Genomic DNA, 27,722 nt, shown 5'->3' on the forward strand with positions numbered 1-27,722 from the left:
ATGTGCAAATATGTAGAAGAAGGTCACACCTGCGACATGGAACAGTGCGTGAAAGAATGCCTGAGCGAATACGGCGTGCCCAAGGTAAACGGCGTCAACTGCACGAGAGATCCGCGCAAGTGCTGCTGCCTTCTCAAAGATCCGCGCAAATAGAATACGATGGTCGATTGATGACCACTACTATAAGCTTGTGGTGGCAAAGTCTGTTCATGTAATCCATCAGCTAGCCCATATGATTTGTTAGAAATTTGTAATTTTTATATCTCACAAACGAAATCGAGTTTGAACAAGTTTTTACAAAATTATATATCATCATATCATCTACATGTGTGATTTTTTTTACGTATTTAGACAACTTTTTTTGCTTTAGTTTACACGGGTTTTCACGAAGATTGCGGTTTCCACCAGATATATGTTCCCTTCTTGAAGTGCTTTGTTAATTTTGATTCCATGCAAAACAAAACTCTGATCTATGGCGTGTGTTGGGAGTATATAGAGCTGCCCTCTCGACTTACCGTACCATGGTCCTCCACTACTATACTACTATTGTTATGTCAGCAGTCCAAGGTCGAAATATGATGGCAACAGTGAAAATGATGGCAAAACTATAAGGAAGGCAAACTGATAGCTTGCTACCATGTTTCACAATGCTGCAGTATCTTGTCATTTACAAAATTGGAAAGAATAAAATGACAAAAGTTGCTCCACCACATCCTACCAAAAAGAATACACCTTGACTCATCATAGGCTTCAAATTTAAGTTCTTAGCTCACTAGCATTTTCATTCACAAATGCCACAACTAAAAAAAATAAGAGCAATGTCAGACTCACATTGGAAACACCCAAGGGGGTGAAAAACAAAAGCTAAAGAAAAAGAAAAAAAAGAAACCTATAAAACAATAAAACCTGCACATGCATCCTATCCTCTAAGCTTGTCGACGAACATGGCACAGATGTTGGTACTCAGGAAACGTCTCTGCGATTTTCTCAACTAGACCATCTGGCAACGTTTGGGCCTGCAGTGCAGGTTGCTTCTGCATCAGAGAAAGGACCACTTGTTGTATGTCCACTTCATCCAGAGAACCTGCATTTGCTCCAAAGAGAGAAATATATGGTCATGAAACCATCCCATTTTTTAGGGACAAAAATATATCCATGAAACAATTCAAGAAACTTACCCAATTCAATGTCTTGGGTTTCCTCATCCAGATCTCCTTCCTCGACGACCTCGATTGACTCACCTGCAGCTGCAGCTGCCAGGGCATACCTTTCAAGGAATTCCTCTTCCGTCTCTTCTTGCACATCATCATCCTCCGAATCCTAATTGCGTTATTTCTTTTATATTTAGTACAGCACTTACGCATGATTAGAAAAGATAGAAAGCAAGATTCTACATTCTGATACCTCATCGTCATCTTCAGTGTCTTCCTCCTCTTCATCATCATCAAGATCTTCAGCGCCATCATTATCGTCATCATTATCCCCATCCTCCTGAACTCCCTTCAGCTGAATGCAACATTCCATCAATGATACATAGCAGTCTTGCAAAACTTTGGTGTCACCCATGGAAAGGACCAAGAGACGCTCAATCACCGTCGATAGTGTTAGCACTGCATGAAGGTAGCAAATAGTTAAAAGATGCTGAATGTTGTAAGATGGCTGAGCAACAAGATTAAACATAGCAGCTACCAGCTAATTTGATCTCGGATTCAGATGACAGGCCAGGACCAAATGAGCTGCTTGAAACTTGTGCCAATGCAGATGCCCAGATCGTATAGCCATTACCATCATAGTTGTTTAAGACTTGTTCAATGGTATCTGGATAGCAAATGTAGCATGACGAAATTGCCAACAATAGTGGTTTCCATATCCCAGCAGGACTGTCAGATATGGACTTGAAATGGGTAAATGCTGCTTGCGCAAAGGATACAGAAATAGCCTTTCTAGCATCTTCAGTTCCAAGGGAGAAATTTGGAGCGTGCAATAGTGTATGGATGCATGAGCATGCCCTCCATGTAGCAGATGGGTAGGCTGCAATCGCCCTGGTCACAAAATTAGACACCCGGCCAATGACTGAACTCTGTGAACCATTTTCAGACTGCGAAGGAAGTATTTTCAGGAAGAAACCAGTGAGGTCAAATCTTTGGTGGAAATTGATGGCTTCCTTAATTGTGTTGAAAACTCCCTGATCCTCCATCTCCTCCCAGGAGTCCCAGTTAGCAATAGTGTCAGCCCATATAGGTACTAGCTCAAAGACCTTCATCCTTGAAGTTTCTTCCATGCAAGTCACAGACCTCATGACAAACTCAAGTAACACAGAAGCATCATTTACACATGATGGAGGTGGAAATGAAGAACAAGAGTTCTCCTGAAATGAATATAAACAACAGTCAAGCGAATTTCACTGCATGAAAACTCAAGACAGCAGGTCAACAGCAAACTTTACCATATGCTCAACTGGCACCAACCAAGCTCTTTGTAGCAGTAACGAAAATGATTGAGCAATAGACGACTGGCCTGAGTGCCAGACCCTCTTTTCATGTTTCCTGTTTTCATCTGGCGCCGAGCTCTCCCATGCTTGAGCCATAGCTACCAGTGAGGTAAAACCCTGTTCAACAACCTGAATAGAACATATATTTAATAGTGCGGTTGGGATTTCGTCAAGAAATTCAACACGCTAGGAATATTGGCATATCATGTGATGTGATCATAAGAATATGACTGACGAAACATGCATTTCTTAAAAAAAACACTTTCAGTAGTTCCAAATGATGAAATTAATTGTTCTATTGAAAGAAGTTTAAAAGGTGGATTAAGATTCTCCCGATTTTAGTGCCAAGGAGTATTGTGAGTCAGCTAAACTGTAATTTCTGAAAGACAGGTAATAATTTTACTTATATGGATGTAATAATTGATCATATTATTAAAAGCTTGCAATAATGATTTAACCTACTTCCACAAAGAATCAAAATATTAGACACATAGAAGATAGATGCACTATTACCTGAGGCCAGGGATCTGGAACAGGGGGCAGAAGCTTCATTAAAGCATTGGCAATGTTAGACACAATTTCAGGAATATGAGGCAGAACTTTTTCTTGCCCACCCTCAACTACAGTGCCCAGAAGTTTAAACAGAAGAGCAGACTCGTTTTCATCTCCAGTACTTATTCTTTTCACAACCGCTTGCAAAAGAATGAGCCAATCAGGTGGAGCATAACTGTTCTGCAAAATGCACAGAGAAAATACCCCAGTTTATACAGGGGCGTGTGGACCACATTGAAAAATTTTGTTCTGACCCTTACCTCGATTAGTTCTGCAATAGCACCAGAAGCAGAGGCACAAACTGGATAGCAAGTTATGCCCTCCATATCCTCCATGGTCAATGCCTTCATTAAGGAATGATAAATACTAGTGTTCATTGCCTACAGGTAAGCAAACAGAAATTAGGAAGCCAAATATACAATTTACAGGAATATGCATATTACATGAAGCCTTTTACTTTGATCCAGTATGTCCTATGAGATGATCAAATTACAAAAACAAGGAAAGGAAGCAACCTCTGGTAGGCATATCGCAAGCTGTCCAATAACCCAATTAGCTGTTGAAATTAAATATGGGCAGCATGGATCCATTGAATACAATGGAAGAATCCTATTCCTGATCAATGTAACTGTCAACTCTTTCTTCTCAGTCAGAAACTGCAAGATGGATACTGAAATAAATCAGCATTTATAATAAAATAGGTTCATAAAACAAGACACCATATGAATGGTATAATTAAAAAATCTTACATCTTGGAGGCCTCCATATGCCATTAAAACGCCAAAATAACTGAAATGAATGATAGTGAAATCAACTATTTAGTACATCAGGGTTAGTAAAAATTGACATAGAAATATGTACGAATGTCTGTACTCCTTTTGTTTAGCATAAAAACAAGTTGTTATTATTATCATCTTACTTTCGCAAGGCCCTTGATGATGCATCTTCGCCATGGGAAGGTATAGGAAATTTTGACAGGAATGGAATGACCAATAACTCCCCAATGGAGCTCCTTTCTGATTTTCCTTTACTTTTATCACCTTTCTTGCGCTTGGATGCTGCAGATGCAACTGGGGGACCCTGAAACCAACAAAAAATGTGCAAGAAAATGTGTAGAACATCTCCACATCTTGTTCAAATTCAACAAGCTACTCAGTTCGATCAAGAATAGAAAATGAGTATGAACTTGGAAGCTCGTGCATGTAGCTATTAAAACACTCGATATAGAATCCGTAAGTCATGGACTACAATATAGTAGTTCAATGTCTAAAAATGTTTACCTCAGCCTGAACTCAATACTATGTGTGTTCAATAAACTAGAAGAAAATAAAAAGAATCACAACCTTTGACAGTGCTATAACACCAAGTAAATTGATTGCACTTTTCCTTGCAGTGAATAAATCCTCAGTCCACCCTGAAATTTCATCCTGCCAAAAAAATATCAGCTAACAGCATGAACAATTAAACACCAGAAAAAGACTAGAATTGTTGAATGTTGTACTTACAAGTTCAGAAGGAAGGTTCTTTTGCACATACTCATCAGTATCTTCCTCCCACTCTGCTATATCCTAAATGCAGACAATAGTTAGACCAAAAGAAGTACATATAAAGCATGCTTATGTACAAACAAAAGATAGGTTGCTAACCTTCTCATTCAATGCTAATGCTGGAAAAATTGCTGAATCCAGAAGTGAAGAAAAATGTGGTGAAACAAGACGCCACCCCTGCAAACATGAGAGCAGATGGACTGATGACATCAGGTTCGAAGCATACAAGAGTATTATGAATCCTAACTATTGGGTGCAGATACTTACTGGTCCTGTTTCCAAAACTCGAGAAATCACATCAAATGCTAATGAAAATATTCGGTTGGGGAGAGAGTCGAGTCCCTGCAATCATTTAGCTATCTTAGGATCTCATCCAATAATAGTTAACAAAAGTTACTACAGATCCCATTGCAACATTCATTAATCTAGAATGTCAGTGTGGGGTCAGAATGCTAGCCTCCATCGTGTTGCACAAACAGTTGAATTTCATAAGGTATATAACTTACACTTAAATTAATGCTTTGTTTTGATATTTTGATTGCGCAGTTGACAATATGTGGCATCTGGCTGAGAACATAGGAGAGTAAGTATTATGAAAAATATGCAAGAAAACAAGAACAGTAAATGCTAAAGTACATACTCATCTGCATGCTTCCGGTGACGAGTAACAAGTGCGCAAAATATAATGAGGCATCTCTTTGCAATCTTGAGCCTCATCATAGCTCCATCTTCAGGAAGACTATTAAAGTCCAAAGAATCTAGTATACAATACATGTCTTTGCAAAAGGAAGGCAAAATTTGCTTCACCCTAGATGGCATGTATGACCTCACCTGCAAGAGCATAACAATTAGATACCCATGAGAAAAGGTTAGCAATTAACAGGCATGCATGCCACAAAATTGATAAGTTCCAATATTACAATAATGTCAATGCACAGAGAGGCATGTAATGCGCTAGGAAAATAAAAGAGCATAGCCAAACCCAATAAAGCAATACTATAATAGATCCTTAAACAAACATGAAAACTACACTGCTCAACGCACCATTTCATTGATCTACATTCCTAGATTTAATCATTGATAATCTTAAATATATTTTTGCAAATGAGACTTAGTTTGAATAAAGCAATTTTCAGATTTTCTGCGTCACCTTTATTATGATTTTTTCATGCTTCAAGAAAATGTTGCAATGATATTGTCAATACATAAAGCATTCATGAAAACGGGGGCTTACAGTGAAATACATGCATTTGCATGTGATGAGTAAGAGCTGCTCATATTCCAACTTAGTTTCATCGGGTGACAACAGAACCTATTGCACACACCATAAATGTTCAAAAGAACAAGATCATACTGGATATATCATTTAACAGAAAAAAGAGTGCACAAACATAATACCTTGTCAGCAAAATGATGGAATGTCACTTGCAATGGTACAAGAATCTCAGCTGAAATTTGCTCCAGTTGTTGTGGAACAGGCTCTTTTGCAACTTTTGGATTCAAGAAATACTGCAGGATGAAACAAATTAGAAAAAAAATATGCTACCTATTAAAATACTATATGTGAAATGTGGAGCATCAATGAATATAGCAAAAATAAATTAGTGTGGAGCTTCAGTAGAAGTCTAATAGTGGTATACTAGGAACTTGCTAGCAAATTGAAATGCAAAGTAGTGACTATAGCATCTCGAACAGAATATGCTAAGGAATAAGAACAACAGCAAATTCCAAAAATAAAGGGAACTTGGGAGGAAACAATTTTCAGTTTACAGGAAAGCTAGTGACTTTACCCTGTACAAGAAATTTTAACTGTAAAGAATGCATGGGCCACATTGTACAGACATCAAAGTCATATGTTCATACTTCTAGAGAAACCAAAAGTGAAGCAGCTGGTTTTCCAAAACACAACCGAAGCATAGAAAGGAAGAGATATACCTGGAAGGGCCTAACAACAGATTGAAGTACTTTGAGAGCATTAATGGTATTCCACTCAGGATGCTGGCCTGGACTAATAAGATTACTGCTCTGGATCACTAGTTTCAGCTGAGGGATAAGCTCAGGCCACAAGTTATCCTTGACAAAATCTTTTTCAACAACTTGGCGGAACTGTTGTGTAGAAATTGTAGAGAACTTAAGTCATTAGTAAAACAGCCTTACTAGTGAGGCATCTAGTTGCCAGGCTCTCGAGGGATATAGGACTTACAGCTTCAATCAGCACTCGAAGAATTGCAGGTTCTGCTTGGAGCAAAGTTTGGGCAAGTTGGTCACGAAACTCCTTGTAAAGCTGAGATGAAGACATGCTGCCTTCCATATTGCGCCGGATGAAATTCTTCAAGTACGTAGCGGCAGCAACTCTTACCCCTTGATCACCATTCCCTGTAATAGCAAACAAAATAGGAAGAATAGAATCGGTGAATTTTCTGAAGTAAATGGCACAAACTTTGGCTTCTCTGGAAATGGATTTTTCTCTCGAAAATGAACATATGAGTCTCTGTCAAATCAATTGTACCCATGGGTTCAAACTTGATCAATTCATTCATCCTCCTCATTCCATGCTTTGCCTAAAGCCCTAAACTGTATCTTTCCATGTACAGCATCACCGACATGGTATCCAGTAGTTCCATCTTTTAAGAAAATTAAGGATTTAAAAAAAAAAAGGAGGATCCTAGGTGCTCTGTGTGACACAAATGCATCGACCCCTCAAAGCTCCCTGTCTCATCGCCACGTATCAATTCCTAAAAGGGGAAAAGCTACGATTTTTCCCCTGAATTACAGTGAAACAGGACAAGTGCCCTTGCTGGCGGCTAGAACGTTCGCACAATTTCCACGCAGTGGCATCTCCCGTGGCTAGGACAATAAAAGGCATAAGCTTCCGCAAAATCGCAGGGAACTAGAGCTGCCGTGAGCGCGGAGCTTGAACCGCAAGCAGTGACCGGAGGGAGGAAGGGGGTACCTGCGGCGACGGCGAGGATGGCGAGGGGGAAGCGCGGGTCGACGGCTGCCCTGTCGAGCCCAGCGGCGGCGGCGTCCACCGACGCCTTGTCGGGGCTGATGGTGGCGGCGAGGAACCGCCGCAGCTCGTCGCCGGCCAGGGCGGCGGCGGGGGCGGCGGGCGTCTCGACCTCCATGAAGCCTAAACCCTAGGATTTTTCTCCCCTTTGCCCTTTTTGACCAACTGAAGTGGCAGCTAGCAAGTGGAGGGAAAGAGGAGGGGAGGGATGTTTGCGCGGGAGAGCGTGGCGGGAAAAATAAAAACTGTTGCTACAGAACCGAGCAGAAGCTGTCAAGCAGAGACAGCCAGACTGATCAGCATTAGCCATTAAGATTCTAAAAAAAAATCTAATTTTAGTTCTCCGTGTTTCTAAGATGAAACAGATGCACATGGAGCGATGGTTTGCCTTGCTCTACGATACGGATTCGTGGAAGAGATTTTTTCCCCTCATGTTATGGTGTTAGGGAAAGTTCTCATGCTAGTGTGTAAAAACAGAACTCTTTCTCGCGAGTGGGGGAGACTTGGGAGAGTAAACTGCCCATTTTGGTAGGTTTCTCCAGCCTTCGTGGAAGATTACTCAGTATCTGGGCCTAATGGGCCGATGCAAGGAAATTCGTGTAAAAGCATTGGAAGCGTTTTTGCTTTGCGATTTTTGAGTGTGAATGTGAATCCAATTGTGGTGGCTTTCGCTTTCCCCAAAATCAGAGGAGTACCTTTTAGTTGGAGTGACTGCTCTTTTCTAAACTATATGGTTTAGTAGGAATGATGTCATCTTCAAAAATTCCACTTTGTAACTATCCTTTGCAGGTAATTTTCAGGGTATATATTGGATCCGGAGCTGGGCAATTCTATCTAAAGAGAAGGAAGAGAGGCTCAACCTGATGAAAGGCTGCAGAAGTTTGGAGGTGAAAGCAATTGAAATCTTCAACAATTTTGGCTATGGCATCAGAAGGCAGAAGCAGAATCAAGAACTAGTTCTTAGGCTTATGTCTCGAGTCCTGATTTGCTCTATGTATTTTTGTCAGAACTAGTTCTTAGGCTTATGTCTCAGCATTCACGATTTATTTATTCAACATGTGAATCACATGCTGAGACCGGAATTATCTTTAATTAAAAAATAAATCGTGATGGCCGTTTTGGGGCAGAGTCGAGTGTGGAGGCGCAGAAAAGCTCACGGGTCCTGGGCCCAAACACCTGCCTCGGACCGCACGGTTCTGTCTCGCTGCTGCAACAGCAGGCCCACGGTCTAGCTGAGAAACAACCAAGACGTCGTACGTGTTTCTGCCTGGTTTGGTGTGGCGTAGTAGGTTGCGTGTGTGGCTGCAATACAACTTGACAGGGATGAGAGAGCATCAGTGTTCACCTTACCCGCGGTAAATCGCTGTTTATCGGTGATTTTTACCGTTATCGCTATTTGGTGGCAACACTTACCGGTAGCGGCAACTAGTGTTTTCCGATTCAAAATTTAAAAATACAAAAGTCAAAAAAACAGTTACCGCTACAGTAAAAACGATAAAATCTACAATGCAAACGGTAAGGTGCAAGTAACCAACCAGCTGACACCAAACCAACCGACGGGTGGTCGGTCCATCCATCCGTCGCCGCACCCGCCCCCAAACACCAAACTCGTCCTTCCTTCGCTTGCAAATCACCTCACTAACCATTCTTCATTTTTTTTCTCCGACAACCAACTTATTACTAACCATTCTTAGATTATCATGAGAGTTTATTATTAGGCCATGGCCAGCATGTCAATTGTCAAAGGGCATTATGTTCTTGACCGAACTAAGTGTATATTGGACTCTAGTGCTATAGTATCATACTAGCAGCCAACATCTGGTCAAATACTGCTTAACACCATACCACCACGCTTACTCGCTTACCATCAGTACGAGCATCATCAGGTCAAACCCCAAAGTTAATGCTTGCACGTACTAGTATTTCTTTCTTGTTCCATTTTTCTAAGAACTGAAATTTCCTCTCCCCCGGTTTTGGACTTTGGAAGAGGAAAACAAAACTAGTTCATGTTAAGAGATCACAGCAGCGTACTAATCAAATATTAAACTCTCCTTGATGAACAATTAAGTACTACTACTATTAAGCTCTGCTATGCCTGTGCTGCTTAGTTTATTTAATGTCCCTTTCTGTGTTACCACTACTACATTACTTAGATCCCATCTACCTAGGGATGAAAATGAAAATGATAGTTACCGGTTTTCGATGATCGTTTTCGAGATTTTATCGACTTTTAAGGCTAAATGAAAATTAAAATAATTACCGAAAAAATGAAAACGGAAATGGTAAAAAATATGAAAACGAAAACGAAAGTGATTTGAGCATCTTCCGATCGTTTTCGAGAAATATCGTATTTTTGCGGTATTCTACCGTATTTTACCGATAGAAATACTGTATTCACGTACAATATCAGCACACCCTGCTATTTATATTTTTAAAATGTCATATCTATATTTTTAGAGAGTCATGACTTAGTATCCTAACTCTAAATCACAACCTACAACCTAGCGATGTGAATTCATGGGACTATGTATAGTTTCATGGATGACGAGATTAATGTCTAAAATTTTAGTATTATGAAATGAGATACATGTCATGGATGGACTGATACTTGGACTAATATCTTAACCATTAGTACTTGTGTATGAAATATGTCAAATCATAAGATCAATGTTGTGCTCTATGGTTTGACATATTTATCGTTTTTTAAAATATCATTTCGATGGATTTCGATCGTTTTCGATGTGTCCTCGACCGTATATTTTCGTTTCCGAAATTACCGTATTACCGATGTCGTTTTCATTTCCGATAATATCATATCGTTTTTGTTTCCGACGAAAAAACTGTGAAAGTAAAAGTGATAGAGCCTTTCACCGATCGTTTCGGACCGTTCCGTTCTCATCCCTACATCTACCACTCTCTATATATAACTAGCTTTTGTTCTTTCTCCATCTCTCACTACGTGCACCCGGCACGCCCAGCGCTTGGGACCAACCCGCCCACCTTCCAGTCCTCCCAGTCCAACACCTCGCACGCCCAGGTCTGAACCCTCTCCCTCGCCATCGCCATGGCGCGCAAGAAGATCCGGGAGTACGACTCCAAGCGCCTCCTCAAGGAGAACCTCAAGCGCCTCGCCGGCATCGACCTCACCATCCTCTCCGCCCAGGTCAGTGCGCCGGTTCCCCTCCCCCACTTCTCATCCGCATCGAGCAGAGATTTCCCTGATCCCGCCCGGCCGGCTTGGATCTGTCTCCGCATTCGCGCTTCGCTTGTGATCCGGCCTAGGGTGCTGTAAAGATCCGGTTTTTTGTGAGCGGCCGACGGATGAAGCGCCGGCATTTCTAGGATTTTAGCACTGAAATGGTTCCAAGGTTTATGATTTGTTTCGGATAAAATGCGATATGTTTAGAATAGGGATCTCGGTATAGATATTCTGAAGATGCAGTTTATGAGGCTTTACAAGGTTTAGTAATAGCTTTTTTTAAGGACTTGTAAAGGTGGGATTTTTTATTATTCGAACTGTTATTGTTGCTTCAGTTCGATGGTGGTAGTTGTGATAGGTACACCACACCAGGCTTGCCAAAGTACTGGTTTCTTAGCCAGATCCGGTGAATATTTAATCCTGTGTTTTGCTTGATTCGTCTGCTTAAATTGTTACTTATTTGGTTGCGTGGATCTGTAAGGCAGTGATAATGACTCTGATTATTCAATCTTGGACATTTATGTATTTTAAGTGACTGTACAATAGGCATACAGAAGAAATTCAAGATCATTGGCTTGAATTATAAATTGTACTCTGGGTGATTCAAGTCTTATTGTACTTCTGATTGGACTCACATGAACGAAGGTCGGCACATAGTTGACAGCACAAGCTGGACTAATCTGGTCTGCTTGCTTATTGACAGATCACACAATCAACAGACTTCGCAGAGCTTGTGAGCCAGCAGCCATGGCTGTCAACCACAAAGTTGGTCGTGAAGCCTGATATGCTGTTTGGGAAGCGTGGCAAGAGTGGCCTGGTGGCCCTCAACCTTGATTTTGATCAAGTCAAGGAGTTCGTCAAGGAGCGATTGGGAGTCGAGGTAGTTCAGTTACAATTTTTTTTTCCTCGAAGGAAACACTTAACATTTAGGGTCCTGATGAACTGAGCTGTTATTGTTCTATTGGTGCTTTTCAGGTTGAGATGGGTGGCTGCAAGGCTCCAATTACAACCTTCATTGTTGAGCCATTTGTGCCCCACGATCAAGAGTATTACTTATCGATTGTGTCAGAGAGGCTGGGCAGCACAATCAGCTTCTCAGAGTGTGGAGGGATTGAGATCGAGGAGAACTGGGACAAGGTTAAGACGGTTTTTCTTCCAACTGAGAAGCCAATGACACCAGATGCATGTGCTCCCTTGATTGCTACCCTTCCACTGGAGGTACTTCATCCGTAACAGTACTTGTCTCCTTACCTTGTGTGGTTGATTTCATCTCTGCCATACCTTGTGCGGTTGATTCTCATATCTGCCATGTTCATAAATCATAATTATTGCACTCTCTGTTTGGAAATTGGAAATTAGGCACGCGGAAAAATTGGTGACTTCATCGAAGGAGTGTTTGCTGTATTCCAAGGTACCATAGATTTGCAGAAAGTTCACGTCATTTTTAGTAAATTAAAAGTTGTTCATTATTTCAGTATTTCTTGAATTGCCAATGTTAAAAGACTGCTCTTTTGCAGACCTGGACTTCTCATTTATGGAGATGAACCCATTTACCATGGTGAATGGAGAGCCATATCCTCTGGACATGAGGGGAGAACTTGATGACACAGCAGCTTTCAAGAACTTCAAGAAGTGAGTATCAAATTTCCCAAGGATATGAATTCTGCTTGTGTTTTTTAATTTACTTTTACTTATCGATTGTGCAGGTGGGGAGCTATTGAATTCCCTCTACCATTTGGAAGAGTACTGAGCCCTACAGAAAGTTTCATCCATGAACTAGATGAGAAGGTACCGATATCAGGGTTATTTTTTTTCTTTCTCTTTTTTTGTTTTTAGATTTTCTTACCTACAAAGTTCACAGTTTTTCAGTTTTCATGAGAAATATTAGACCTGCAGTATATTTTGTTGCCTTATGCCTTGATATGATATGCGACCCTTGTTATTTCAGACAAGCGCCTCTCTGAAGTTTACAGTTTTGAACCCAAAGGGACGCATCTGGACAATGGTTGCTGGAGGTGGTGCTAGTGTCATATACGCTGATACAGTAAGACGAATTACTACCTCAATTTTTATTTGAACTTGAGAAGTTCTAATGCTAATGCCTATTGTAGTGTTCGCCTAAGTTTGGTCCTGAGATGAAATTAACTTTTTTCCCTATGTACCAGGTTGGAGATTTGGGGTATGCTTCAGAGCTTGGAAACTATGCGGAGTATAGTGGTGCTCCCAATGAGGAGGAGGTTCTGCATTATGCTAGAGTTGTACTTGATGTAAGCAGTCACTTATAACCTTGCACACTGCTCCTGACTCCTCCTTAGGACCATCTTCTTGTCAGGACAATGTTAGGATCATCTGCTAACCATATTATCGATTGCAGTGTGCAACTGCTGATCCCGATGGTCGTAAGAGGGCGCTTCTCATTGGAGGTGGCATTGCTAACTTCACTGATGTGGCTGCCACATTCAATGGCATCATCCGGGCCTTAAGAGAGAAGGTATATAGGACTGCTCGCTCTAGAATCCTCGCTAGTGTTATGTTTTTCCTGGCACCACGGATACCTTTTCACCTGATTCTTCACCGCACAATTTACTTTCAGGAATCCAAGTTGAAGGCTTCAAGGATGCACATTTATGTTCGCCGAGGTGGCCCGAATTACCAATCTGGACTGGCTAAAATGCGTAAGCTTGGTGCAGAGCTCGGCATTCCAATTGAGGTACCGATCTAGTTACCCTCTAAGCATCTTACACAGAATCTCATGATCTCTGTTGTTGTCACTTATGAAACCTTGGCTCAGAAAGTAGTTGTGAAAGAGAATGTTCATCCGTTTGTTGTTGTTAGCTGTGAATCACTGTCAACATAGTCTGCATAGATGAGCTGATTGTGTTTTGAATAATCCACCACAGGTGTATGGGCCAGAAGCGACAATGACAGGAATCTGCAAACAAGCGATTGAATGCATCATGGCTGCAGCATAATTGGAGTGTAGTTCTGGGTAGTTTGGGATCTGCAGACACGCAATTGAATGTGTCATAGACTCAGCCATAAATGAGGGGTGGAGAGTTGTTGCAGTAGTTCACCCACACAATGGTTCCTCCCTTTTGTTTCAGATATGTTGTAGCGTGGAGTTGTTTGACGATATCTTTCTAGATCACTACTGCAAAGAAATTACTGTCGTGATGCAATAAATCCGAGGTCTAGTTTCGTATCCAGTTGCTTTGTGAGTATCTATGATTGGTTGCGTGGATGGCTTGATGCAATATTGGGCAGCACAGATTTCAATAGAATTAGTCTCTAGCCATGGTTACAACAGCAACACAATACTCTACATTTCATCTGTGCCAGATTCTTGCAAGAATTAAATGAATATGTCGCCATGGTAAGCTTGAGCAAATGTTGAGACTTTCAGAAACTGAAGCCTATGATATGAAAGATCGATTACTTGTGCTCTTGCTACTGCTGCAGTACAAGGAGCACATATCAGCTCATTTTTCACGATGATAACACTGAATACCTGATTCGGGGCCATCAACCTGAAGTCCTGAACTATCATTTCTCGGTGTTGCTATCTTCGGCAGAAAGACAAAATTTTCTGTATATAAGGTGTTGTACAGTGGATGCCCAAGTTGAGAAAATTTGGGCGCAATTTTGGTGGGCAAACCCAGATAAGATCCAGTAGCAGAAATTAGCGACAAGAGGAACCCAGTAAGGATGCACCTTAGAAAGTAGTGAAAATCAGAAAAGACAGGCATTTCTTCAATTAGCTTAGGAAAATCATAAACTGACATATAGGCAAACAGTAAACACACACCATTAGACAACATTCCTGCGTACATGCATGAATGATTATTGGTTTCGACTGGCAATGTTTATTTCAGTAAAAAAAGCAGATGATGATAGTTGCAGGCAGAAGCACGCATAATAATCGATAGACCTGCTGCGTGCAGAAGGTACAATCGATCGATTTGCTATGCCACCTGTGTCTCCTGGCCAAGAAACGGGTAGTCCGTGTACCCAACCACCGGATCGGCGGTGTAAAACGTGCTCCTGTCATACTTGTTCAGCTCCGCCTTGTTCCTGAACCGCTCCGGCAGGTCGGGGTTCGCCAGGAACAGCCGCCCGTACGAGACCAGGTTAGCGTACCCCTGGCTCACCGCCCTGTCCCCTTCCTCCCGGTCGTACCCTCCTTTCACGATGAACGTGCCCCTGAACGCCTGCCTGAACGGCGACAGGCGGTGCGGGATCGCCGGCTTGCCGTCGCCGTCGGCGCGCATCTTCGGCTCCACCACGTGGCAGTAAAGGACGCCGAGCTTGTCGATGGAGCGGACCAGCTGCAGGGCATGAGCCTCTGCGGCGTCGGTGGAGTCTGCGTCGCCGCCGGCGAACGGGGAGAGGCGCACACCGACACGGTGCGCGCCGACCTCATCGACCACTGCAGCAACCACATCGGCGGCGAGGTGGCGGCAGCGATCTTCCAGGCTGCTGCTGCTGCTGCCATCCAGACGAAGAGGCTTGGTGGAGTCCACTCGTCCAATATCCAAAAACCACCAGAACTGGTTGACGAGGAGCCCGTTGGCAGCGTGGATCTCCACACCGTCGAAGCCTGTGCCACAAACGATATTATAATTGGTATTGCAAATTTTGCAAGACTTACTACGGGAATAGGTGTTTTGCCGAGTGCCAAAGTCATAAAAATATTTGGCAAACCACTAGGCACTTGGTAAAGGTGAGGTTTCCTGTAGTGACTACTATACAAACTGATCAGGAATTATCGATTTAATATGATCATTACCGGCTCTGATGGCATTTCTGGCCGCGACCCGGAAGTCCATCACCATTTGGGGTATGTCTTCCGTTTCCAGCCTTGGAGGGGCCTCATCAAACTCTACAACATATATAATCTTGAACTCATGACAATGGAACAGTGACTGACGACTGGACTACTAAACGAACCAAAAATTAAACAACCAGGTGGCGAAGCTACGTTCAAGCGCTGGTGTCGGACGACACCGATGACTTCCAGCGAAGGCCTTATAGGTACCAACACTACTACATCCACTCCTATCACCACCGGTTCTAAAAATACATCACCAACAGTTTTGGGTACCGTTGGATTTAAGTCGATGGTGATAGCGGGGCCATCACCGCCGGTTCGTAAACCGGCCACCGCCGGTTCGTAAACCGGCAGTGATGCGTGCGCCAACCGTTGTTGATGTGCACCCATCACCGCCGGTTCGTATCTGGAACCGTTGGTGATGGGGACATCAACACCACCGGTTGAAGACACGAACCGGCGGTGAAGACTTTTTTCCCATAAAAAAATATTTTTATATAATAATATTGCATCATTTGTACAACATATATAATATATAATTATAGCAGCAGAATTCAACCATATGAGCTTATACATCGAGATTAAACAAAAGAGTCCATACAATCACCTCTCAGCCTTCTCTCAGCCTAAGTAGAAATACTTTTCAGATATCTAGTAGAGAAGTTGAGAACTGACTTTTTCTTGTCGATGTCAGGAATATCACTTCTCTCAGCCTTCTCAACAATCACCTGCATTGCACAAATTGATACAATCAGCCTAATACCATCCATCCATTTTATCATGCTGTAGGTATTCAAACAGCCTAATACCATCCATCCATTCTGTAGTCAAAAAGATGTCATGCCCTGGCCTCCTTTTGCACTAGCAGTCTGCTTATTTCTAGTTTACCCATATCAATGCAAGATTGTTGTATTGCTGACACCTAATTGCTTGTGCAGTAAAAAAACATTGTCCTATTTTTAGTGTGTCTGTGATCCTACTCAGCTCAATCAGTGGCAAAGCAGTAAAAAAAAGTAAGCAAGGCACAATGACAACAATGATACTATATGTAGGAACTTGGCACTGAATTATTATTCAAACAAGCATGCAACACACATGCATCAAGGCAAATGGTTGCAACACACATCCATCAGTACACTCTATGTTTTGAAGGAAATATTACGAGAATTACGGAAGTTCACATGAAGACAAACAATATGCAAAATCAAATTTTCTTAACAAAATATTCAGTGATAGAATTTTCAGTGTCATGGAAGCGTGGAGGAGCCAAAGAGAATCAAAGCTTATATGTTTGTTGCTACTGGTTTATACGGCATACTAAAAGCTCCAAGAGCTAAATCTAGTGGGAGGAGAAACTCGATTTCATAAGGATGCCGATGCCATTGTGGTGGCTTTTCAGAAGTCATTTTAATGTATAAGTTTCAACGTAATACATATTGGAAACATACTGAGTAAAAAAATACTTTTTGCTATATAAATAGGGAAAACATAGCATACGAGAGTGTATCAATGTGCAACATAGGCAATTTGCCACGTTCAGACAACAGATACATCAAGGCAAATGGTTGCTTACATATATCAAGCAAATATGCAATAGAGTGTACTGATGGATTCGAGTATCTATACAAGTTTGGACTAGATCACTCGCAGCAAAGAAGGGGTCTGTGACACCCCGGCCCAGGGCTTAATAGGATTAATAGGATACTCATACCAACAAGTTGCAACTTCTTTTCAGGAAGCCGGTCTCCAAAGAACTCCGAGGTTAAGCGTGCTTGACCCGGAGAAATTTGGGGATGGGTGACCGACCGGGAAGTTCTTCCCGGGTGCGCACGAGTGAGGACAAGTTCATCCCAGGTGCGCACGAGTGAGGACAAAGTGTGCAGAAAAGACTGGTGTTGGTCTGTGAGGACAGTCTATGTCCTAGAAAGTAGCCAGATGTAAGCGGGCCCGGCCTCGGGGAGGCGGGACGTTACATAATGGTATCAGAGCCGACTCTCGCGGTTTCACGGGCACGTACGGGCGTAAGTGCGGAGGCATGAGCACGGGCGCGTGGGGGAGCAGATGCCACCGGCATGTGCACGGGCACGTGGCGGGTCAGTGCGCGGGCATCTGGGATGCGCCGTTGGCACTGGACGCACGGACGTGGCACAGGGACCGTTGGCACTGGACGCACGGACGTGGCACATGGGCTGCTGGCACTGGACGTCCTGGCACTGGACGTACGGGACGTGGCCAAGAGAGGACGTTCCTGGCTTGGGATTGACCGACGAGGACGTCGGTCTCTTAAGGGGGTGAGCATGTGACACCCCGGCCCAGGGCTTAATAGGATTAATAGGATACTCATACCAACAAGTTGCAATTTTTTTTTTTGGAAGCCGGTCTCCAAAGAACTCCGAGGTTAAGCGTGCTCGACCCGGAGAAATTTGGGGATGGGTGACCGATCGGGAAGTTCTTTCCGGGTGCGCACGAGTGAGGACAAAGTGTGCAGAAAAGACTGGTGTTGGTCTGTGATGACAGTCTATGTCCTAGAAAGCAGCCAGATGTAAGCGGGCCCGGCCTCGGGGAGACGGGACGTTACAGGGTCCAAGCTAGAGGATTTCTTACCGATGAAAGATGAAAAGAAAGGAATACTAGTAGATACTTCCTACATGGTTAATCAAATACATTGAGATGAAAAGGAACTGTTTAACTTGTGCCTGAGAAAAAAGATCCATTAGGATGGAACACTATGGAAACAATTGATGTTTCTTCCCAAACTTGTTATAAAAGCTTCATCGACCGTATATGCATCCACGATTCAGCCTGTTTGCACATGTTATCTAGCATAAAAGGGCAAATAACAACCATTCAGAGATAAGTGTTACCTAAAAGTAGTCATAGGGGCTTCTCATGAAAACTTGCACTGTGATAAGTGTTACCTAAAAGAAGTTTCGCTAGCAGGAAATACAAAGCCTAAATTGTTCAGAACTTGTAGTTCCGCAACAAATAACTGTCAGTCAATATGATTAACAAAATCACTTAACATGCAGCAACAGAAATCCACTATAGGTCAGAAAGGTTTGTAGTAGAACACTAAATCCTTTTATTTTAGCTCTTATTGAGGTTAAGAACTTAAGATCAGAATGTGAAGCATAAACGGACAAAAATTATATATTCACAGGTTGCAAGGGAAGTGAATTGAGCAAACGGACAGACAATAAGTGAAAATTATATATCTACAATGCTAGAGACAGGTAGTAGACTTCACAATTTTAAGCATACATCAATGTCGAACCAGAAGTGCATCAAAATACCAGAGACAGATAGTTAGAGACATGCTCGGGACACGGGCGGCATGTCGAGGAAGGTGGCCGGCGGCACGGGGAGAAAGGCCGGCGATGCGTTGGGGCAAGACCGGCGCAGCGGCTCGGCGGGGAGGGCCGCCCGTGCGGAGAAGGCCGGCGCCTAGGCGAGGACCTGCGTCGCTAGGCGGGGACGTCGCCCGGATGGGGAAGCCGCGCCAGCCGGCCGCGTGCCGGCCGCCGCAGCCACAGGCGCCGCCGCGGCCATGCCCGCCGGCAGTCACGCGCCGCGAGCCACCCCGCATCCGCAGCCCAAGCCCCACTGCTGTGCGGCTGCGCGCCGCCGCAGCCCACACTGGCGGGGAGGAGGAGGGGAGGGAGGCTGGAGATGGGGATGGGAGGTAGGAGAGGGGAGAAAGCCGGGGGAGAGGAGCTCGGAGGGGGAGACCGGGAGAGGAGCTCAGAGGGAGCAGTGGGGAGAGGATAAGGTCCAGCGGGGGAGGAGAAAAAAAATCTAAGGACCGGAGAGAGAGAGAGAGGGGGGGTGGGGAGAATGAAAAAAATAGGTGGAGAACACATCACTGCCGGGTCATATTACAACCTGGCGGTGATGCTTACATATCACCGCCGGTTCGTAATACAACCCGGTGGTGATGTTGTCGAGAGCATCACTGCTGGGTCGTATTACGAACAGGCGGTGATACGTAAGCATCACCACCGGGTTGCCACCGGGTCCATTTGGAACCGGTGGTGATAGACTATCACCGCCGGTTCGAAACAAACCGGTGGAAATGGGGCGTTGGCGATGATGTATTCTGTAGTAGTGCAAATTTCACCGTACAAGACCCCAGTGAAAAATACGTCTGACCCCGGCAGCCTGTCCAGCATCTGTAGTTTTGGCCCATCATTCAGCAGTCCATTAACAAATCGGCAAGTCATCAGGCACATTCAAGGTGTGCACATTCAGTCGTTCACTCATTCAGGCTAATAAGCCCACCCTGAATCCGAAGGCCCATTTTCTATTGCCCACGAGTCTACACAGCAGAAACTAGAAGTCCAAACATCATCGTCTCGACCCTCGACGCCTCCGACGCTAGAGCTCCCATCGCAACCACACCGATCGACAGGAAAGATCGCACTCATTTGCACCGGCGCTGGCGCCCGGAACGCTCGCTGGACGCTGGCCGCCGTGCACCGCGACGTGCTCATTGCTCACTTGCTCTCAGCTCTCTGAAGTCCAAACTCTGAATTTGGAGATCGACAGGACATTCTCTATGTCAGGTATGTATGGCTGCTTGCACATGACCACATCAATATCTATGTACATCAATATTTAATAAATTAATCATGTGACTACTTGGATAGGCAATCAAAGCAAATTGGATCGGTTCTTGAAAAGGAAATCACCTCCGCCCAATGATAATAATGAGAATAATGAAGGGGATATTTCAAGAACAAGAAGAGACGGCACTGCATCAAATACAAATCATACTAGTCATCGCTCTTCACGGATATCACGGCAAGAGGTAAATTTTGATGAGCTTCCATATGATCCAGCCGATAGAAGGAGAATTTCAGATTACATAGGTGACCAGCTACAAAATGATGTAAGGAGAAAGTATTTGACAAGAGGTCCTTGTAAGCCACCACCAGGTTTTAAGTTTCCAGTAACAATGATTGCCGGGTTTCCACGCCGGTGTCAACATGAATGGTTCAATAAGTACGGTTGGCTAGAGTACAGTGAGAAGATGAATAAGTGTTTTTGTTTATATTGCTACTTGTTCAGAGATTGCAACAAGGGTCAAGGTGGGAATGATGCATTTGTAATAGATGGATGGGATGGGTATAACAAATCTGATAGGCTTAGAGATCATGTAGGCAGCAAATGTAATAGTTTTCATAACACGACTGTGAAAAGATGTGACAATTTATTGAAGCCCGGCCAGTCAATTGGTGAAGCCATAAACAAGCAGAGTAATATCACTAAAGAGAACCATTTGATTCGATTGAAGACATCCATTAAAGCTGTCCGATACTTGTTGCATCAAGGCTTAGCTTTTCGTGGCCATGATGAAACAGAGGAATCTCCAAATAAGGGAAACTTTCGAGAGTTAGTACAACTTTTGGCTGAGGAAAATGACAAAGTAAAGAAAGCAGTTGGAAGTAACGCTCCCAAAAACAATAAGATGATTGCTCCAGAAATTCAAAGGGACATTGCGAATTGTTTTGCTGAGGTAATAGAGAATTTCAACATACTATTTTGTTTGAAATTTATGATCTCTCATTTATATAAAGAAACTAATGGTTAGCCATATTTTTGCAGATCATTGTGAAATCTATCATTGAAGAAATAGGTGGGGATGTGTTTTGCCTATTAGTAGATGAGTCAGCTGATGTTTCTGGCAAGGAACAAATGGCAGTTGTCTTATGGTATGTTGACAAACTTGGGGTAATAAAGGAGAGACTTATTGCTGTTGTTCATGTGCAAGAGACATCAGCTTCATGTCTGAAATCGAACATTGATAATTTATTTGCTAAGTATGGCTTGAGCATAAAACAAATTAGAGGACAAAGTTATGATGGGGCCAGCAACATGAGAGGTGAGTTCAATGGATTAAGAGCTTTAATCGTGAGAGAAAACAACTCAGCCCATTATATACATTGCTTTGCTCATCAGCTACAGTTGGTCATTGTAGCAGTGGCTAAAAAGAACGATGATGCTAGTGATTTCTTTGACATGATATCCCTTTTGCTTACTTTGGCTGGAGCTTCTTGCAAACGTAAAGATATGATTCGAGAAAAGCAACAAGAGAGAGTTAGAAAAGCCATTGGAAGTCGACAGCTACATAGTGGAACTGAGTTGAATCAAGAGCAGTCCCTTCAAAGAGCAGGAGACACACATTGGGGTTCTCATAATAAAACACTCAAGAGCCTAAGCAATCTGTTTCCAGAAATTATTGAAGTGTTCCAATATGTCGAAAAGGAAGGTCCAAATGATGCAAAGAGACGGCAAGCTCGTGGTCTTCTAGACTACCTTAAGGATTTTGACTTTGTGTTCCACTTGCATTTAATGATGCTTATTTTAGGACATGCAAATTGTTTGTCACTGTCCTTGCAGCGAAAGATAAAGATATTTTGGAGGCCATGTTGGAGGTGAAGTTAACCAAGCAGAAATTTCAGCAAATTAGAGATGATGGTTGGGATTCTTTGTTGCAGGATGTCTAGTCATTTTGTGAAAAACATGGCATTCCCAAGTTGGATATGGATGAGGAATATATTGATCGTCACAGGCCAAGAAAGAAGACCAACCAAACCAACTATCAGCATTACAAATATGATTGCTTCAATCCAATTATTGACTTGCAACTTGCAGAGTTCAATGATCATTTCAATTAGGCAAACTCTCAATTGCTCACTCAGATTGCTGCTTTCAATCCCAAGAATTCTTTTGAGGCTTTCAAATTTGAGAGTTTAATGGAGTTGGCTAAGTCATATCCTGATGATTTTGATTCAACACAACTAAGGGATCTTGGTCGTGAGCTTAATATTTATATTGACAATGTGAAAGCTGATGAAAGATTTGCCAACTTGAACACTATTTCTGAGCTTGCTAAGTTGATGGTGGGTACAAACAAGCATCTGAATTTTCCTTTGGTGTATCGACTTCTCAAGCTAGTACTAGTTCTTCCAGTTGCAACTGCATCAGTTGAGAGGTGCTTTTCAGCAATGAAAATTGTGAAGACAATACTACGGAATCGTATTGGAGATGGATTCTTGAATGATTGTATCGTATGTTTCGTGGAACAAGAATTTCTAGCCACAATTCCAATTGATGATGTGATCACTCGCTTTCACAAGATGGAGGACCGTAACCACAGAGGGAACCTATAGGAGGTAACTAATATTGTGAAAACTTATTTGCTATTATTTACCAGTCGCTATAGTGCTATTTTATATTTTTTGATGTTATGTATGTTACTGTATCATTGCAACCGTAAAGTTAGTATTATTATGGGTTTGTCCCGACCCCAGTGACAAAAAATCCTGGCTTCGCCTATATAATCTTGAACTCATGACAATGGAACAGTGACTGACGACTGGACTACTAAACGAACCAAAAATTAAACAACCAGCAGTGCCAGTGGCGGGTGAGTGGTTGCGGCCCGTGTGCCAGAGCTGGCAGAAGAAGAGGGCACCCTTGGCATGCACCGCATCCACGACGGGCTTCCAGGCCTCCACCTGCTCGTCGCTCCAGAGCCCGGGCACACGCGGGTACCCCGCCGCCGTCTCCGACACCGCGCTAGCCTCGGCGATGTGGAGCACGCCTGGCGCCGCCCGCTGTTGGTAGTAGAGGGTGTTGTGCGGCTGCGCCATGTTCTCGAACGACCTGCAGCGCGTCACCAATGCAAGAACAACCCTGCCACCACCAACCATACGCACAAAGAAAACATGGGATGAGCAGTAGTCATCATATCACACACATTCACTCAGTGGCTAGTACTCGACTGACCTGTGCGCGAGGTTGAATTTGCCCATCTTGTAAGGGGTCAAGAGAGGAGTCGGCTCCATGCCTTGCCTTGGCTAGCTCATGTTGATGCCTTTTGGGATCAACACACGAACGCACTCGAACGTGCGGCGCAAGGAGGAGCTCGCTGCAGCGCCTCCTGCGTGGACCGGTCAGACCGGTTTCTTGGAGCGGTCAGACCGGTCACCGCCGGCGAGAACGGTGACGAACCTATGAACGTTAGCCCGGGAAGACCCGTCGGGGCAGGCGCACGTAGAGTTGTTCTAGGGTCGGCAGGCCACCTAGAACGCCCTCAATCAAGTAGTAGATTGGAAAAGCTAGGGCAAGAGAAAATAAAAAGATTTGAGAATTCCTATGCATCATAGACAGTTACTCAATTCCGAGTGGCACAAAGTAGAAGAAAGATTTGAGAAAAAGCTCTCGTGTTGGAAAGCTAAGTATCTGTCTTATAGAGGAAGATTGGTCCTTCTAAATTCAGTACTTAGTAGTCTACCCATGTTTATGATGTCCTTCATTGAAATTCCGAAAGGAGTGGTTAAAAATCTTGATCATTTCAGATCAAGATTCTTTTGGCAAGGGTCTTCAGATAAGCATAAATATAGACTAGCCAAATGAGACATCCTGTGTAGACCTAAGGATCAAGGCGGCCTGGGTATTCTGGATCTTCAGCTTCAAAATAAATGCCTTTTGTCCAAGTGGATAATAAATTTGCTTAATATTGAGGGCATGTGGCAGAATTTGCTTAGGAATAAGTATCTGGGATCCAAATCCCTAACGCAAGTTAAGGCTAAACCATATGACTCCCATTTTTGGAGAGGTCTTATGAAAATTAAAGATGAGGTCTTAACAAAGGGCTCCTTTTCAATTAAAGATGGGAGTACCGCGCGGTTTTGGGAGGACAATTGGGTAGGCAATGCTTCTTTCAGAGATAGGTATCCCTCTCTCTATAACATTGTGAGAGACCCTCACGCAATAGTAGCAAAAGTTTTGGCTAAACTGAGAGACTGAGAGACGTTGTTGGGTACTAAACTGAGAGACTGGCATAATCTGGCAGCACAGATAACACCTGTTAATTTGACAGATGGTTCTGATACTTTTAGATGGGATCTAACCAAATCTGGGTTATTCACTGTCCGTTCTATGTATCTGCATCTTATCAATTCTCAACCTCCTTTCAGGCATAAGAAAATCTAAAAGATTAAAGTTCCTCTAAAAATTAAGATCTTCCTTTGGTTTTTACAAAAAGGAGGTGATCTTAACTAAAGACAATCTCGCTAGGAAAAATTGGAAAGGAAGCCAAAAATGCGTTGGCTGTAATTTAAATGAGTCTATCCAGCATTTGTTCCTGGATTGCCACTATGCGAGAATGGTTTGGAGGATGGTGTATCTGGCTACGGGATTAACCCAACCTAGATCAATAAGACATATGTTTGAATCTTGGCTTTCTAATCAGAATAATAAGTCTAGAAACTTGATTTGGGTTGGGGTCGCTGCTTTATGCTGGGCTATCTGGAGAACCCGCAATGATATAATCTTTCATAGAATTAAATATAACTCGATTCTATAGGTTATTTTTAGGGGAACATATTGGCTACGTTTCTGGGCGCAGCTGCAGCGTGAGGAGCACAACAAGAACTTCATCTCATCGTTGAGCACAAGAATAGAGATGGTGTCTTTAGAACAGGCCAATGGTAGATGGAAGCACTTATATAGGCTTATTTAGTTCTTTGTTATGTTGGACCGTTGTTGCTCTTTTATACACTCGAACGTTGTAATAATTGGCTGTGTACTTCTCTTGATGTAGAGGCCGGATCTAGTATCCATTATCTAAAAAAAGAGAAAATAAAAAGATAAAAGTTGTATTGATTGATCGATTGGATACCCTCAATCGGCCATGACCCTTTATATTTATAGGGTGGGGTGGACTTATCCCGCAAGGAATCCTATTGCAGATCTAAATCTACAAAGAGTCCTAGTTGTACTCGGATTCCATGTAGACCGGTCTGACTAGTCAGACCCACCGGTCAACCGGTCAGACCGGTCGGCGTTTTGCCGGACCTGAAATAGGTTCGACCGGTCAGACTGCTTATGTGCACCGGTCAGATCGGTCTGCCAATTTTGGTCGTCAACATATGCCCCCCTGTTTTTTGGTAATGCTTGCATGCCAAAAAACAAGCCTCTGGACCAAAATTGTCTCCGGACGATGATAAACAGACATCGGCCATTTTTTGTTCTAAGGACGATAAATTCTATCGGCCGCATCTTGCTTCCTCTTCAAGTTGATGATGAAACAACTTACTTAGGCCTCCATACCTGCTTCATGGTCGTCGACCTTGCTGCTACAACCTCCGTTTATTGTTCCATAGACTCCTTCTTGCGCATCCGTTGCAGCCTCCTCTTTTGGGTGTGAGATAAGCCTGAGGGACACCACCTCGGCTGTAAATACTGGTTGTCTTGCTTCATGTCCTTCTCACCCTCCTTTCTGCAATCAGGTTTGCTTTTGACCAGATTATTGCTAGCAACAATCGGTCTTTGAGAGGCGCTGTAACTTGGATAGGTAGAAGAATATTGAATAAAGTATGGATGCATATACATTCTACTATAATCTAAAGGTGTGTAATAGCAAGGACACGACCAAAACCATGGAGCAACCGGCCCACCAAATGAATATGGCGCAAAAGTATTATTACCTTGTTGCACATAAGAAGCCGATTGCTCATGATGCTCTGATGATGGATTTGTACCTTTATCTTGATCTGGTCGCTTTTTTTTGTTTCTGAGTAGCTCCTTTCTCTTCATACTTGGCCAAGAGTTGTTTGAAACTCGGCCTTTTCTTTTTGGCATTTTCAGAATTTTTTCCAGAGCTCTCAGAATGACCGGTGAGACCGGTCTGGAGACCGGTCAGACCGGCCTGCGCAGACTCAACGCTTTTTTATTGCTCATGCCCCCCGAGCGCTGAGCCTCCAGAGGGACCAGTCAGATCGGTCACCAGACTGGTCAGACCTGTCTATACGGACCTGGCGCCCTTCTTCTGATCTTGCCCCCCGAGTGTTGAACTTTTTGATGAAGCTTCGAGGGATTTCTTCTTCTGTTCAGATCTTGGTTCGCCAATGACCACAATCTTCCCCTTTGTTGATTCGGCTTGATTTGGCCGAATTAGAACTTTAGGATTCTGTAAGTCAACAGTATGCATAGGAAAAGGATTGTTATCAATTTGCATTTGTGGAACAATCAATCGTCCTTCATTACTGGCCGATTGAATTTGTCTTCTAAACACATTGCAATCATTGGTTGCATGAGAAAATGAATTGTGCCATTTGCAATAAGCACGCCGCTTTAATTCCTCAAGCTGTGGAATAACATGAGACAATTTGATGTGTCTTAATTTATTTAACTCATCAAATATGCGATCACATTTGGATACATCAAAAGTAAACTTAATATGATCTTGCTGATTTTCCTGAATCGGCTTGAGAGAACCGCAAGTGCAAGATTTATTATTAGAAGGCCAAGAAAATTCAGCAGCATAAACATTATTGTCTTCATCGTCCGAACAATTTGATTCACAACCAAGAACATAAACAGGACGATTAGACTTTCCATTGGATTTTTGCAAAGCTTCTTTAGCTCGGCTTTCATTAGCCAGAGCCTTTTGCAGAACTTGACTAATATCTAGAAATTCTTATCCATCTAGTTTTTCTTTATGAAAATCGAGTAAACCAGCAAAAGCTAGATCAGCCAAGTCTCTATCAGAAATTGTCAAACTATAGCATCGGTTTCTAATGTCTCTAAATCTTCTAATATATTCAGCAACACCTTCATGTATCTTTTGCTTAACCGATGTAAGATGTGACAATTTCAATTCAGTTTCACCATTAAAGAAATAATCATGGAATTTCTGCTCTAAATCGGCCCATGTGCGAACTGAATTGGGTGGCAATGAAATAAACCAAGTAAATGCAGCACCCGATAGAGATAAATGAAATAACTTCAATTTATAAATATCACTAGTGCTAGCTTCACCACATTATATAATAAATTGACCTGTATAATAAATTGACCGATATGATCTAATGTAGTTCTACTATCATCACCACCAGTGAATTTAACAAATTCAGAAATTTTAAAACCCTGTGGATATGCAATATGCTCATGTTCTTCAGGGTACGGTCTCTTATATGATCGGCATCTCCCTTTTGGATCTATACCAAAAGTTTGCCTAAAGATTTTAATTACTTCATCTTTAATGCTGCCAGATCCAAAATCATCGGCCATAGGCCGATTTGGTA

The 27,722-nt window shown here is 42.9% G+C and overlaps 4 protein-coding genes and 1 long non-coding RNA gene across 6 annotated transcripts; 2 read left to right on the forward strand and 3 right to left on the reverse strand.

Annotated features, from left to right (window-relative positions):
* Positions 1-608: 608 nt before the first annotated feature.
* On the reverse strand, positions 609-7,726 carry LOC120685430 (importin beta-like SAD2 homolog). Its single transcript, XM_039967355.1, has 21 exons — positions 7,544-7,726; positions 6,794-6,966; positions 6,526-6,696; positions 5,989-6,099; positions 5,825-5,902; positions 5,231-5,421; positions 5,097-5,157; positions 4,858-4,932; positions 4,690-4,767; positions 4,549-4,611; positions 4,387-4,470; positions 3,963-4,123; positions 3,793-3,832; positions 3,559-3,699; positions 3,304-3,423; positions 3,005-3,223; positions 2,447-2,620; positions 1,690-2,368; positions 1,405-1,610; positions 1,179-1,320; positions 609-1,084 (listed from the first exon to the last, which is right to left on the reverse strand). Exons 1-21 carry the CDS (start codon positions 7,716-7,718, stop codon positions 927-929), a joined length of 3,300 nt encoding a protein of 1,099 aa, XP_039823289.1. The 5' UTR covers positions 7,719-7,726; the 3' UTR covers positions 609-926.
* Positions 7,727-10,535: 2,809 nt separating this feature from the next.
* Positions 10,536-14,005, forward strand: LOC120685865 (ATP-citrate synthase alpha chain protein 2). Of its 2 annotated transcripts, XM_039967979.1 has the most exons (11): positions 10,550-10,763; positions 11,503-11,679; positions 11,775-12,017; positions 12,159-12,210; positions 12,317-12,431; positions 12,506-12,587; positions 12,748-12,843; positions 12,965-13,066; positions 13,174-13,290; positions 13,393-13,509; positions 13,700-14,005. In XM_039967979.1, the coding sequence occupies exons 1-11, from the start codon at positions 10,665-10,667 to the stop codon at positions 13,769-13,771; spliced, it is 1,272 nt and encodes a 423-aa protein (XP_039823913.1). In that variant the 5' UTR covers positions 10,550-10,664; the 3' UTR covers positions 13,772-14,005. The 2 variants fall into 2 exon arrangements, with proteins under 2 accessions (XP_039823912.1, XP_039823913.1); XM_039967978.1 differs by having other exon boundaries at positions 10,536-10,763; positions 13,174-13,509.
* Positions 14,006-14,558: 553 nt separating this feature from the next.
* Positions 14,559-23,477, reverse strand: LOC120686754 (putative 12-oxophytodienoate reductase 11). Its single transcript, XM_039968959.1, has 4 exons — positions 23,419-23,477; positions 22,979-23,325; positions 15,586-15,678; positions 14,559-15,396 (listed from the first exon to the last, which is right to left on the reverse strand). Exons 1-4 carry the CDS (start codon positions 23,475-23,477, stop codon positions 14,762-14,764), a joined length of 1,134 nt encoding a protein of 377 aa, XP_039824893.1. The 3' UTR covers positions 14,559-14,761.
* On the reverse strand, positions 16,123-17,284 carry LOC120686755. Its single transcript, XR_005680362.1, has 2 exons — positions 16,437-17,284; positions 16,123-16,355 (listed from the first exon to the last, which is right to left on the reverse strand). It is a non-coding gene; the product is annotated as an uncharacterized LOC120686755 (long non-coding RNA).
* On the forward strand, positions 20,582-22,799 carry LOC120686481. Its single transcript, XM_039968705.1, has 5 exons — positions 20,582-20,592; positions 20,695-21,052; positions 21,316-21,508; positions 22,027-22,127; positions 22,329-22,799. The coding sequence occupies exons 1-5, from the start codon at positions 20,582-20,584 to the stop codon at positions 22,797-22,799; spliced, it is 1,134 nt and encodes a 377-aa protein (XP_039824639.1).
* Positions 23,478-27,722: the final 4,245 nt, after the last annotated feature.

The sequence above is a fragment of the Panicum virgatum genome, chromosome 8N, assembly GCF_016808335.1.
Source record: "Panicum virgatum strain AP13 chromosome 8N, P.virgatum_v5, whole genome shotgun sequence".
In the NCBI taxonomy this organism is placed as follows: Eukaryota; Viridiplantae; Streptophyta; class Magnoliopsida; order Poales; family Poaceae; genus Panicum; species Panicum virgatum.

What these genes read in the sequence shown, in the direction of transcription:
- LOC120685430 (XM_039967355.1), bottom strand. Translation starts at nt 7,718, where the DNA reads ATGGAGGTCGAGACGCCCGCCGCCCCCGCCGCCGCCCTGGCCGGCGAC. An exon ending in TCATCAAGGGCCTTGCGAAA is followed by an intron (nt 3,833 to 3,962) that starts GTAAGATGATAA and finishes CATTCATTTCAG; the next exon opens with TTATTTTGGCGTTTTAATGG. An exon ending in TTCCAGATCCCTGGCCTCAG is followed by an intron (nt 2,621 to 3,004) that starts GTAATAGTGCAT and finishes TGTTCTATTCAG; the next exon opens with GTTGTTGAACAGGGTTTTAC.
- LOC120686754 (XM_039968959.1), bottom strand. Translation starts at nt 23,477, where the DNA reads ATGGAGCCGACTCCTCTCTTGACCCCTTACAAGATGGGCAAATTCAAC. An exon ending in AAATTCAACCTCGCGCACAG is followed by an intron (nt 23,326 to 23,418) that starts GTCAGTCGAGTA and finishes TGGTGGTGGCAG; the next exon opens with GGTTGTTCTTGCATTGGTGA. An exon ending in CAGAAATGCCATCAGAGCCG is followed by an intron (nt 15,397 to 15,585) that starts GTAATGATCATA and finishes TTTGTGGCACAG; the next exon opens with GCTTCGACGGTGTGGAGATC.
- LOC120685865 (XM_039967978.1), top strand. Translation starts at nt 10,665, where the DNA reads ATGGCGCGCAAGAAGATCCGGGAGTACGACTCCAAGCGCCTCCTCAAG. An exon ending in TCCATGAACTAGATGAGAAG is followed by an intron (nt 12,588 to 12,747) that starts GTACCGATATCA and finishes TTGTTATTTCAG; the next exon opens with ACAAGCGCCTCTCTGAAGTT. An exon ending in AGCTCGGCATTCCAATTGAG is followed by an intron (nt 13,510 to 13,699) that starts GTACCGATCTAG and finishes AATCCACCACAG; the next exon opens with GTGTATGGGCCAGAAGCGAC.
- LOC120686481 (XM_039968705.1), top strand. An exon ending in TGGCTGAGGAAAATGACAAA is followed by an intron (nt 21,053 to 21,315) that starts GTAAAGAAAGCA and finishes GTTTCTGGCAAG; the next exon opens with GAACAAATGGCAGTTGTCTT. An exon ending in GGGATTCTTTGTTGCAGGAT is followed by an intron (nt 22,128 to 22,328) that starts GTCTAGTCATTT and finishes TTGCTCACTCAG; the next exon opens with ATTGCTGCTTTCAATCCCAA.